Below are 13,999 nucleotides of genomic sequence, written 5' to 3'. Positions count from 1 at the left end.
AACATTTGAGAACCAGGAGCCAGAGTTTTAGGCTAGAGGATGGCAGGTTTAAAACAGAAATGATAAGGAATTACTTCATTCAAAGGGTCTTGAATCCGTGGAATTTTCTACCCCAGGGTGCTGTGGATGCTGGAACACTAAACAAATTTGAGGAGATGGATAGGTTTTTAATTAGGATGAAGGCTCATGGGGAATGGGCAGGAAGATGGAGATAAAGCTGAGATGAGATCAGCCATGATTGTATTGAACAGCAGAGCAGGCTCAAGGGGCTGAACTGCCTACTCCTAGTTCTTTTGTCATGTTGTACTGTGTATGGAAAAGATCTCCAGACAGCACTAAGACTTAAAGTTGCAGAAAGCAATAAATGGATTACTAAACTGCTACTCACCAGGCAAGAAAGGGATGCAGCGCAATTTAGGATCCTTCTGTCCTCCTTCAACAGGAAACTTGTCCAGGAGTTGCATCTGCAAAAAGGAAAGAGCACAATGTTTGTTACACATCATACACAGCACTACTTAAATCCATCCAGAGTTGCAATACAAACAAAATATAAACATCAGAATCCACCCTGCGCCAAGCACATATTGAGCCATAGAATCTGACATTTACAATGCAGAAGGAGATCACTCCACTGATTGCCCAAAAAGGGCATGCACAGGTGCAATTTAAACTCTTTTCCCACAGTCATATACCTTGTCCTATGAACATTTGTCCAATTTTCCCAAAAAGGAAACTATGAAATCTGCCTCAATGATTCACTGTAAAAGCCCTGGATTTCCAACTGGTTTGCTGAAGCCTACCATCACCAAAACCCTTAAACTTTGTTATCTCGAGCTTAGATTCCTCATCTGTCCTCCTCCTTGCCTCCCATCCTCTATAAGTTCCAGCTTGGCCAAAGGTTCGGCTGTTCAGATGCAGCTCCATCCTTGTTGACTTGCATTTGCTTTGGGTTGTCATCTTCAAATTCCCTCTACCGATTTAGCTCAACCCAATTCTGGAATTTCTTCCAACTTGGTATCCCTCCAGCACTGTTCAGTTCTCCACATCTCGTCTTCACTTTGCCCCATTATTGGTAACAGAACATTCAGTAATCTTGACCCACATTGGCACTCAACTCTTCATTTGTTTCCTATGGTTGCAACTTGTTTCCATCAAACTTAGAGTACTTTTTCTAACTCTCCCGTTATGTTTCAGTGTCCATTTCTCTAATACGCTAAAGTACCTTGGGAGTTTTTTCTGCTAAAACATTACATAAATGCAAGCTACTCATTCCATACAGTAACTTTCCTTTCAGAATGGAAAGGCACTGATGATGCCCAATGGAAGAAAAATACATGAAGGATTGATGCAGCATAATTTAAGAGCCTGTGTCAGCTCAAAATTCTAGAACATAAAAGCTTCCAAAATAATTGAGGGGCTGTACAACACATTGCAACCCATATAAAATATTGCACCATTTGGCAGCTCTCTTGCTGTACGTTTCCGGCATTGTGGCTTTCTTTCACAGGAATGGAGTCTTTTCTTCTTCCAGCAATTGCCAGGATCCATCTCGTTCACCTTCCATGCTCCCGGTAGCTGCATGGTACAATAATAATGGAGTGTATTGACCAATTGTGACAATCAAATAGAGCTGCAGTATTAAAAGTCTGCTCAATTTCAACCTTTTGGACAAGGTTTTGGTCACCACTCCGAATCTCTCACTCAACATCAATTTTCCTGATCCTTATTGCAGCATGTCTTGGGACGTTCCTTTGCATCAAATGCGCTATAGAAATTATATTGTAGAAAAGAAAAAACTGCAAATAAAGGAAATACTAGGAATCTGGTCTCAACACTGAATGCAGCCAGGTTTTTCCCCTACTCCCCAAAAACAGAAATTGAGCCGAGTGTGCACAAATTCAACATATAGCTTAACACCAAGCCCCCAGTTTAATTAACAATCTAAAAAATAGGTTTTCAAGAAAAATATCTTGGAATTCATCCAAAGCACCCCTTCCTTCGAAGCAATCTAATTGTGCATGTTAAAAAGACAAAAACGTGAAGCAGTGAAAACCTTATTTGGCTTTTCCAACTGGTTTGAACAGGACAGTCACTCACTAGCAACACAGTTTCTCAATTCTGATGACTGTTATCCAGCCAACACAGTCCAGAAAACAGCATCACAATACCACACCAGTGTGGAACACATGCCAGGAAGAGACAGCCTCTTACTATAGTCCTCTTACTACAAACATTGCCCTATACGTACTTGTACAGTGCTGTAATACAGGAATGCAACGCTATTCACACATGATCTGAACTGGATATCACACTTCTGTGATTCTCCACAGATGAACACCTGTGTTCAGGAAGCTTAATTCAAATGTTTATAAATATCTAATCTATTTTGTACTACATTGTCACAACAATGAAGTTTTAAGATTGTGTTTTGAACTGTGTCTTTTGGACAGTGTGTCACCTTCTCTGTCCAGCTCCAGTCTCAGTTCTTTTAGTCACATGTTTAATCCACTATAAATTTAACTCCCTTGTCACAGAGCCTAATTTGGCCATAGGTTCTGCGGAGTACAAATGAAAATTTATTTTTGTATGCTATACATGAGGTCATTGGGTTTCACTCTTTACAGAGAAACAAACAAATTACAGAACATGATTCCATCACAGTGACATAAAGGATTTTAACTTATCCAATAACCTTGACTGGGCACATATTTAGAAAATGAATTTTGTTATAATCCAGTAAGAGGAACATTTTGTTTAAAGTAGAAAGTTTGAAATCCCAGTTATCCACGAGGAGACGAAAGCTGCAAAATTCCACAGTTTTAAACAAAAAAAAAGCCAAAAAAGTAAAACAATTTACAATATCTATCTTATTACTCCTCAGAAAAAACAGGTACATATGAATTAACAGGCAAACTGTGAGTAAACCTCAATGCACATTAAAAGGCAAATGTGACCATGACAGATCCTACTATTTCACAGCAACCTGCCCCGATGTCAGCAAGCAATGAGTTATAAAACCTCATTAAAAATTAATCACCCTCAAGAGGGATTTCAACTCTTCAAAATTGAATTCTGAATTCTCTCAAAAGCAGCTCTGACTCTGACTGCCTTAACTGTCTATCCCCTGCTGGTTCAATCTCTTTTCTTAAATCAGTATTCCACAGGATTCACAAAGCTGAACTCCTGCTTCTAACTTATTGGGACAATTCTTGCTTTCGCAAACCATTAGCTTCACTGAGCTGGCATTTGTCTTCGGTTTCTGAGAACTCCAGTCACCCGACTGCACCAAACTATGAATGACTCCCAGTGCTTCTTCTGAGCCCTAAGCAAATCCAGTGCCGAACCAAAAAGCTTCCGCCACTTTCTCAGCTCCTACGAACTTCCCCTGAGCTCTAATAGCATCAAATAGCTCCCAGTGATTCTCAAACAGGATCCGCAACTGCACTGAATGAACATAGAACAGTACAGCACAGTACAGGCCCTTCGGCCCACAATGTTGTTCTGAAACCAAAATCAAGCTATCCCACTCCCCATCATTCTAGTGTGCTCCATGTGCCTATCCAATAACTGCTTGAAAGTTCCTAAAGTGTCCGACTCCACTATCCCTGCAGGCAGTCCATTCCACACCCCAACCACTCCCTGAATAAAGAACCTACCTCGTACATCCCTCCTATATCTTCCACCACGAACCTTATAGTTATGCCCCCTAGTAACAGCTACATCCACCCGAGGAAATAGAGTGGACGTTCAGAGACTATCTATCCCCCTCATCATCTTAGAACATAGAACATAGAAAAAGTACAGCACAAACAGGCCCACAAGTTGCGCCGGTCATGTCCTTACCTACCTAGGCCTATATAGAGGCTTACCTATAACCCTCAATCCTATTAGGTCCCACCTCTTATAAACCTCTAAGTCGCCTCTCAACCTCCTCCACTCCAAAGAGAAAAGCCCTAGCTCCCTCAACCTTTCCTCATAAGACTTACCCTCCAAACCAGGCAGCATCCTGGTAAGTCTCCTCTGCACTCTTTCCAGTGCTTCCGCATCCTTCTTATAGTGAGGTGACCAGAACTGCACACAATATTCCAAATGTGGTCTCGCCAAGGTCCTGTACAGTTGCAGCATAACCCCACGGCTCTTAAACTCAATCCCCCTGTTAATAAAAGCTAACACACTATAGGCCTTCTTCACGGCTCTATCCGCTTGAGTGGCAACCTTTAGAGATCTGTGGATAGGAACCCCAAGATCTCGCTGTTCCTTCACGGTCCTCAGAACCCTACCTTTGACCTTGTAATCCGCATTCAAATTTGTCCCACCAAAATGAATCACCTCGCACTTATCAGGGTTAAACTCCATCTGCCATTTTTCGGCCCAGCTCTGCATCATATCAATGTCTCTTTGCAGCCTACAACAGCCCTCCACCTCATCCACTACTCCACCAATCTTGGTGCCATCTGCAAATTTACTGATCCACCCTTCAGCCCCCTCCTCTAAGTCATTAATAAAAATCACAAATAGCAGAGGACCCAGCACTGATCCTTGTGGTACACCGCTGGTAACTGGTCTCCAGTCTGAAAATTTTCCATCCACCACCACCCTCTGTCTTCGATGAGATAGCCAGTTACTTATCCAATCGGCCAAATTTCCCTTTATCCCACACCTCCTTACTTTCATCATGAGCCGACCATGGGGGACCTTATCAAACACCTTACTAAAATCCATGTATATGACATCAACTAAAGAACAAAGAACAAAGAACAGTACAGCACAGGAAACAGGCCCTTCGGCCCTCCAAGCCTGTGCCGCTCCTTGGTCCAACTAGACCAATCGTTTGTATCCCTCCATTCCCAGGCTGCTCATGTGACTATCCAGGTAAGTCTTAAACGATGTCAGCGTGCCTGCCTCCACCACCCTACTTGGCAGCGCATTCCAGGCCCCCACCACCCTCTGTGTAAAAAACGTCCCTCTGATGTCTGAGTCATACCTCGCCCCTCTCAGCTTGAGCCCGTGACCCCTCGTGATCGTCACCTGCTCTACCTTCATCAACACACTTAGTTACCTCCTCAAAAAATTCAATCAAATTTGTGAGGCAAGACTTGCCCTTCACGAATCCATGTTGACTATCTGGGATTAAGCTGCACCTTTCTAAATGGTCATAAATCCTATCCCTCAAGACCTTTTCCATTAACTTGCCGACCACCGAAGTAAGACTAACCGGCCTATAATTACCAGGGTCATTCCTATTTCCTTTCTTGAACAGAGGAACAACATTCGCCACTCTCCAGTCCTCTGGCACTATCCCCGTGGACAGTGAGGACCCAAAGATCAAAGCCAAAGGCTCTGCAATCTCATCCCTTGCCTCCCAAAGAATCCTAGGATATATCTCATCTGGCCCAGGGGACTTACCGACCTTCAGGTTTTTCAAAATTGCTCATACATCTTCCCTCAGAACACCTGCCTCCTCCAGCCTATCAGCCTGTATCACACTCTCATCCTCAAAAACATGGCCCCTCTCCTTGGTGAACACTGAAGAAAAGTATTCATTCATCGCCTCTCCTATCTCTTCTGACTCCATGCACAAGTTACCACTACTGTTCTTGACTGGCCCTAACCTTACCCTGGTCATTCTTTTATTCCTCACATATGCCTCCAAGGGCCTGCGTGTTATCAGCTCCCCCTGTGCTATGTGGCAAATCATAGAAACTTCAGTTGTCCCTGGTGATCACGAGTGCAGAAAGTGTGCCCAACTGAAACTATTGGCTAACCATATTTTGGAGCTGGAGCTGAAGGTGGATTTAAGGTGGAGCATCCGAGATTCTGAGCAAGTGTGGATAGCATGTTCAGTGAGGTGGTCACACCATAGGTGAAAATTGAACAGGCAGAAAGGACATGGGTGACTACCAGGCAGGGTAGAGGAAGGCAATTAGTGCATGAGTTCCCCGTGGCTGATAACAGATATACCGTTCAGGTACTGTTGGGGAAGATGACTGTGCAGGGGAAAGCGGTGGCAGCCAACTTCATGGCACCATGGGTGGGTCAGCTGTACAAGAGGAGAGGAGGATCAACAGGGCTAAAGTGGTCAGGGATTCAATTGCAAGGGGAACAGACAGGCATTTCTGCAGCTGCAAAAGAGACTCCAGGATGTATGTTGCCTCCCTGGTGCCAGGGTCATAGATGTCACTGAACGGTTACAGGGTATTAAGGGGGAGGAAATACAGACAAAGAACAAGAACAAATTACAAAGAAAATTACAGCACAGGAACAGGCCCTTTGGCCCTCCAAGTCTACACCGACCATGCTGTCTGACTCAACTGAAACCCTCTACCCTTCCAGGGACCATATCCCTCCATTCCCATCCTATTCACGTATGTGTCAAGACGCCCTTTAAAAGTCATAAGAACATAAGAAATAGGAGCAGGAGTAGGCCATCTAGCCCCTCAAGCCTGCCCCGCCATTCAATAAGATCATGGCTGATCTGAAGTGGATCAGTTCCACTTACCCGCCTGATCCCTATAACCCCTAATTCCCTTACCGATCAGGAATCCATCTATCCGTGATTTAAACATATTCAACGAGGTAGCCTCCACCACTTCAGTGGGCAGAGAATTCCAGAGATTCACCACCCTCTGGGAGAAGAAGTTCCTCCTCAACTCTGTCCTAAACTGACCCCCCTTTATTTTGAGGCTGTGCCCTCTAGTTCTAGTTTCATAGAACATAGAACAGTACAGCACAGAACAGGCCCTTCGGCCCACGATGTTGTGCCGAGCTTTATCTGAAACCAAGATCAAGCTATCCCACTCCCTATCATCCTGGTGTGCTCCATGTGCCTATCCAACAACCGCTTAAATGTTCCTAAAGTGTCTGACTCCACTATCACTGCAGGCAGTCCATTCCACACCCCAACCACTCTCTTCCTTTCTAAGTGGAAAGAATCTCTCCTCTCCATCTCTACAATATCCAGCCCCTTCATTATCTTATAGGTCTCTATAAGATCCCCCCTCATTCTTCTAAATTCCAACGAATACAAACCCAATCTGCTCAGTCTCTCCTCATAGTCAACACCCCTCATCTCTGGTATCAACCTGGTGAACCTTCTCTGCACTCCCTCCAAGGCCAATATATCCTTCCGCAAATAAGGGGACCAATACTGCACACAGTATTCCAGCTGCGGCCTCACCAATGCCCTGTACAGATGCAGCAAGACATCTCTGCTTTTATATTCTATCCCCCTTGCGATATAGGCCAACATCCCATTTGCCTTCTTGATCACCTGTTGCACCTGCAGACTGGGTTTTTGCGTCTCATGCACAAGGACCACCAGCTCCACCAACCTTTGTGTCGTCTGCAAGCTTACTAATCAAACCAGTTACATTTTCCTCCAAATCATTTATAGATATATTACAAATAGCAAAGGTCTCAGCACTGAGGAATGCCACTTGTCACAGCCCTCCATTCAGAAACGCAACCTTCCACTGCTACCCTCTGTCTTCTATGACCGAGCCAGTTTTGTATCCACCTTGCCAGCTCACCTCTGATCCCATGCGACTTCACCTTCTACACCAGTCTGCCATGAGGGATCTTGTCAAAGACCTTACTGAAGTCCATGTAGACAACAACCTACCCTCATCAACCATCTTCGTCATTTCCTCGAAAAGCCCGATCAAGTTCGTGAGACATGACCTCCCCTTCACAAAACCATGTTGCCTCTCACTAATACGTCCACTTATTTCCAAGTGGGAATAAATCCTGTCTCAAGATCATGGTACATATTGGTACCAACAATATAGGTGGAAAAAGGGATGAAGTCCTGCAAGCAGATTTTAGGGAACTAGGAAGTAGATTTAAAAAAAGGACCCATTGGTTGGTAATCTTTAGATTTACTCAGATGCCACAAGCGAGTAAAAAATAGCAGGTTACTGCAGATTGTGACTGGAAGGATGGTGCAGGAGCGAGGGCTTTAGATTTCTGGGACATTGGGGAACATTTTTGGGGACAGTGGGACCTGTACGAGGAGACAGGTTGCACCTGCACTGATATGGGAGCGGCGGTACTTGCAGGCAGGTTTGCTAGTGCAAAACTAACTTGGCAGGCCATGGGATACTGAGAAAAGATTCAGCAGGTGAGATTCACATAAGAGACAGAAAGTGAGTCAGAAAGGTATAGAAGTGATCAGCCAGTTAAGGCACAAGGGAGTTTGGCAAGATTGGATGGTATTTATTTTAATGGCAGGAGTCTGCTGAGCAAGGCAGATGAGTGAAGAGAACAAATTGATTCCCTGATCAAAATTGTGACACCTCTCTTTTACCTTCTTCCCAATCTTACCTGAAGATCGTATATCCTGGAATATTGAACTGCCAATCAAATTAAAGCATGGGATATGTCATTGCTGTCACTGAGACATGGTTGAGAGGGGGGTAGGATTGGCGGTTCAATATTCCAGGATATAGGATCTTCAGGTAAGATTGGGAAGAAGTTAAAAGAGAGGTGTCACAATTTTGATCAGGGAATCAATTACAGCAGTAAGAAGGGATGGCATCTTAGAAGGCTTCTCAAATGAAGCCATATGGGAAGGACTTAAAAAAAACCAAAAGGAGCAGTAACATTGCCAGGAGTGTTTTATCGGCCCCAACAGTTAGCGGGAAATAGAAGAGCAGATATGTAGGTAGGTTTCAGAGAGTAAAAGCCATAATATTGGAATATTGTGTGCAGTTCTGATCACCTCACTATAAGAAGGATGTGGAAGCGCTGGAAAGAGTGCAGAGGAGATTTACCAGGATGCTGCCTGGTTTGGAGGGTAGGTCATATGAGGAAAGGTTGAGGGAGCTAGGGCTGTTCTCTCTGGAGCGGAGGAGGCTGAGGGGAGACTTAATAGAGGTTTATAAAATGATGAAGGGGATAGATAGAGTGAACGTTGAAAGACTATTTCCTCGGGTGGATGGAGCTATTACAAGGGGGCATAACTATAGGGTTCGTGGTGGGAGATACAGGAAGGATATCAGAGGTAGGTTCTTTACGCAGAGAGTGGTTGGGGTGTGGAATGGACTGCCTGCAGTGATAGTGGAGTCAGACACTTTAGGAACATTTAAGCGGTTATTGGATAGGCACATGGAGCACAGCAGGATGATAGGGAGTGGGATAGCTTGATCTTGGTTTCAGATAAAGCTCGGCACAACATCGTGGGCCGAAGGGTCTGTTCTGTGCTGTACTGTTCTATGTTCTATGTTCTATAAGGTACTGGTAGTAGGGGATTTCAACTTCCCCAATATTATCTGGGTTAGGACTTTAGTCATAGTGTGAAAGGTTTAGAGGGAGCGGAATTCTTAAAATGCATCCAGGAAAACTTTTTAAGCCAGTACGTAGAAGGTCCTACAAGAGAGGGGGTGGTCCTGGACTTAACTTTAGGTAACAAAACCAGGCAAGCGGTTGAAGTATCAGTGGGGGAGCATTTTGCCGACACTGTTCATAACTCTGTTAGATTTAAGATTGTTATGGACAAGGGCAAAAGGACAAGGATGGGCCAGAAATCAAAGTTCTAAACTGGGGGGAGGCTGATTTTAATAAGATCAGATATGATTTGTCGAGAGTGGACTGAGATCGGACATTTTGAGGTAAATCTGTGATGGAACGTTGCGGAGCATTCAAAAAGGAAATAGGGAGAGTACAGGACCAACACATTCCAATAAACAAGATAGGTGCAGCCAACACATCCAGTGAACCTTGGATATCGAGGGATATACAGGATTGGATAAAGAGAGGGAGGCTTATGACAGACATCAAGGGCTCAAAACAGCAGAAACCTGAGAGGAGTATAGAATGTAAAGAATCCTCATTGTTCGACCGGAGCAAGGCAGAGAGGGAGTGATTCGTGGCAGGAGTGCTGAGGGTAAGAGATTTATTCTTGGTTTTTACCTTTCTTTATCGCGGAGTTTTTTGTTTTTTTTTAAACTGTAATACGGAAGGGGGCCGTGGAGTAGTCTGGGAAGGGTTTTTCTTTTTTTTAAGACTGCGCAGGTGCCTGAAGTCAGCCAGTAGTGCGCGTGAGGTTTAAAAAGCAAGCCGCACTATCCAGCGGGCAGCGTTGTTAGCGGGCAGCGGAGTGAGCAGGGAGCAGAGTGAAGGCTGAAGGGCTTTGGCTCAATGGGCGAGGCAGGGTAGGTTTAGTTCTTAGTTGTTTCCTGTGTTATTTGAAGAAAGGGGGAATTATGAGCGTGAGGCCAGTTTGTTGTTCTCGGTGTCAGATGTGGGAGATCCTGGAGTCTCCTAGCCTCCCGGACGTCCATATCTGCGCCAGGTGCGTCGAGCTGCAGCTCCTAAGGGACCACTTTAGGGAACTGGAGCTGCAGCTCGATGACCTTCGTCTGGTCAAGGAGAATGAGGTGAGAGAGAGGAGTTACACGCAGGTGGTCACAGCGGGGCCACGGGAGGCAGACAAGTGGGTCACGGTTAGGAAGGGGAAGGGGAAAGGTCAGGTACTAGAGAGTACCCCAGTGGCTGTGCCCCTTGACAATAAGTACTCCTGTTTGAGTGCTGTTGGGGGGAACAGCCTACCTGGGGGAAGCAACAGTGGCCGTGCCTCTGGCACAGAGTCCGGCCCAGTAACTCAGAAGGGTAGGGAAAGGAGGGGGAAAGCAGTAGTGATAGGGGACTCTATAGTGAGGGGGTTGGACAGGCGATTCTGTGGACGCAGACAAGAAACTTGGAAGGTAGTTTGCCTCCCTGGTGCCAGGATCCGGGATGTTTCTGATCGCGTCCAAGATATCCTGAAGTGGGAGAGCCAGAGGTCGTGGTACATATTGGCACCAATGAGATACGTAGGAAAAGGGAGGAGGTCCTGAAAGGAAAATATAGGGAGTTGGGAAGGGAGTTGAGAAGAAGGACCGCAAAGGTAGTAATCTCGGGATTGCTGCCTGTGCCACGCAACAGTCAGAGTAGGAATGGAATGAGGTGGAGGATAAACGCATGGCTGAGGGATTGGAGCAGGGGGCAGGGATTCACGTTTCTGGATCATTGGGACCCCTTTTGGGGCAGGTGTGACCTGTACAATAAAGACGGGTTGCACTTGAATCCCAGGAGGACCAATATCCTGGCGGGGAGGTTTGCGAAGGCTACTGGGGAGAGTTTAAACTAGAATGGTTGGGGGGTGGGAATCATTTGAAGTGACTGGGAGAGAGGAGGTTAGCTCACAAATAGGGAAAGCTTGCCGACAGTGTGAGAGGGAGGATAGGCAGGTGATAGAGAAGGGGAGCGCTCAGACCGAAGGTTTGAGATGTGTCTATTTTAACGCAAGGAGTGTTGTGAACAAAGTGGATGAGTTTAGAGCGTGGATCACTACTTGGAAATATGATGTGGTGGCCATTACAGAGACTTGGATGACTCAGGGACAGGACTGGTTACTTCAAGTGCCGGGTTTCAGATGTTTCAGAAGGGACAGGGAGGGAGGCAAAAGAGGTGGGGGAGTGGCACTATTGATCAGAGATAGTGTCATGGCTGCAGAAAAGATGGACACCATGGAGGGATTGGCTACGGAGTCTCTGTGGGTGGAGGTTAGGAACAGGAAGGGGTCAATAACTTTACTGTTTTCTATAGGCCGCCCAATAGTGACAGGGATGTTGAGGAGCAGATAGGGAAACAGATCATGGAAAGGTGTAATAATAACAGAATTGTCGTGATGGGGGATTTCAATTTCCCAAATATTGACTGGAATCTCCCTAAAGTAAGGGGTGTAGATGGGGAGGAGTTTGTTAGGTGTGTTCAGGAGGGTTTCTTGACACAGTATGTAGATAAGCCTACAAGAGGAGAGGCTGTACTTGATTTGGTATTGGGAAATGAACCTGGGCAAGTGTCAGATCTCTCAGTGGGAGAGCATTTTGGAGATAGTGATCATAATTCTATCTCCTTTACAATAGCATTGGAGAGAGATAGGATCAGACAAGTTAGAAAAGTGTTTTAATTGGAGTAAGGGGAATTATGAGGCTATCAGGCAGGAAATTGGAGGCTTAAATTGGAAAGAGGTTTATTCAGGGAAATGTACGGAGGAAATGTGGCAAACTTTCAGGGAATATTTGTCTGGAGTTCTGCATAGCAACGTTCCAATGAGACAGGGAAGTTATGGTAGGTTACAGGAACCGTGGTATACAAAGGCTGTAATGAATCTAGTCAAGAAGAAAAGAAAAGCTTACAAAAGGTTCAGGGAGCTAGGTAATGTTAGAGATCTTGAAGAGTACACGGCTAATAGGAAGGATCTTAAGAAGGAAATTAGGAGAGCCAGAACGGGTCATGGGAAGGCCTTGGCAGGCAGGATCAAGGAAACCCCCCCCCCCCAAGGCATTCTACAAGTATGTGAAGAGCAAGAGGATAAGACGTGAAAGAATAGGACCTATCAAGTGTGACGGTGGAAAAGTTTGTATGGAACCGGAAGAAATAGCAGAGGTACTTAATGAATACTTTACTTCAGTATTCACTATGGAAAAGGATCTTGGTGGTTGTAGTGCAGACTTGCCGTGGACTGAAAAGCTTGAGCATGTAGATATTAAGAAAGAGGATGTGTTGGAGCTTTTGAAAAGCATCAAGTTAGATAAGTCGCCGGGACCGGATGAGATGTACCCCAGGCTACTGTGGGAGGCGAGGGAGGAGATTGCTGAGCCTCTGGCGATGATCTTTGCGTGTGGAGATGCCGGCGTTGGAATGGGGTAAACACAGTAAGAGTTGGTGTTGTTAAAACTCTTACGATGATCTTTGCATCATCAATGTAGACGGGAGAGATTCCGGAGGACTGGAGGATTGCAGATGTTGTTCCTTTATTCAAGAAAGGGAGTAGAGATAGCCCTGGAAATTATAGACCAGTGAGTCTACCCTCAGTGGTTGGTAAGTTGATGGAGAAGATCCTGAGAGGCAGGATTTATGAACATTTGGAGAGGTATAATATGATTAAGAATAGTCAGCATGGCTTTGTCAAAGGCAGATCATGCCTTACGAGCCTCATTGAATTTTTTGAGGATGTGACTAAACACATTGATGAAGGAAGAGCAGTAGATGTAGTATATATGGACTTCAGCAGGCATTTGATAAGGTGCCCCATGCAAGTCTTATTGAGAAAGTGAGGGGGCATGGGATCCAAGGGGAATTGCTTTGTGGATCCAGAACTGGCTTGCCCACAGAAGGCAAAGAGTGGTTATAGATGGGTCATATTCTGCATGGAGGTCAGTCACCAGTGGAGTGCCCCAAGGATCTGTTCTGGGACCCTTACTCTTTGTGATTTTTATAAATGACCTGGATGAGGAAGCGGGGGGATGGGTTGGTAAGTTTGCTGATGACACAACGGTTGGAGGTGTTGTGGACAGTGTGGAGGGATGTCAGAAGTTGCAGCGAGACATTGATGGGATGCAAGACTGGGCGGAGAAGTGGCAGATGGAGTTCAACCCAGATAAGTGTGAGGTGGTTCATTTTGGCAGGTCAAATAGGATGGCGGAATATAATATTAATGGTAGGACTCTTGGCAGTGTGGAAGATCAGAAGGATCTTGGGGTCCGAGTTTAAAGGACGCTCAAAGCAGCTGTGCAGGTTGAGGCTGTGGTTAAGAAGGCGTATGGTGTACTGGCCTTCATCAATTGAGGAATTGAGTTTAGGAGTCGTGAGATAATGTTGCAGCTATATAAGACCCTGGTCAGACCCCACTTGGAGTACTGTGCTCAGTTCTGGTCGCCTCATTACAGGAAGGATGTGGAAGCCATAGAAAGGGTGCAGAGGAGATTTACAAGGATGTTGCCTGGGTTGAGGAGCATGCCTTATGAGGATAGGTTGAGTGAGCTTGGCCTTTTCTCCTTGGAGAGACGAAGGATGAGGGGTGACTTGATAGAGGTTTATAAGATGTTGAGAGGTATTGATCGAGTGAACAGTCAGAGGCTTTTTCCCAGGGCTGAAATGGTTGCCACAAGAGGACACAGGTTTAAGGTGCTGGGGAGTAGGTACAGAGGAGATGTCAGGGGTAAGTTTTTCACTC

The 13,999-nt window shown here is 45.4% G+C and overlaps 1 protein-coding gene across 1 annotated transcript in view; it reads right to left on the bottom strand.

Moving 5' to 3' along the window:
• The window catches only part of sh3pxd2aa (SH3 and PX domains 2Aa), a 622,535-nt gene that overhangs the window by 455,592 nt on the left and 152,944 nt on the right, over positions 1-13,999 (bottom strand). Inside the window, exon 3 of the mRNA XM_078203748.1 lies at positions 389-464. Within this exon, the coding sequence (XP_078059874.1) occupies positions 389-464 (76 nt within the window). The remainder of the gene's footprint in view (positions 1-388; positions 465-13,999) is intronic.

The sequence above is a fragment of the Mustelus asterias genome, unplaced genomic scaffold (genome assembly GCF_964213995.1).
Source record: "Mustelus asterias unplaced genomic scaffold, sMusAst1.hap1.1 HAP1_SCAFFOLD_208, whole genome shotgun sequence".
Taxonomy (NCBI): domain Eukaryota; kingdom Metazoa; phylum Chordata; class Chondrichthyes; order Carcharhiniformes; family Triakidae; genus Mustelus; species Mustelus asterias.
Note: the sequence above shows the minus strand (reverse complement) of the source record. Positions and strands in the feature narration are given on the sequence as shown.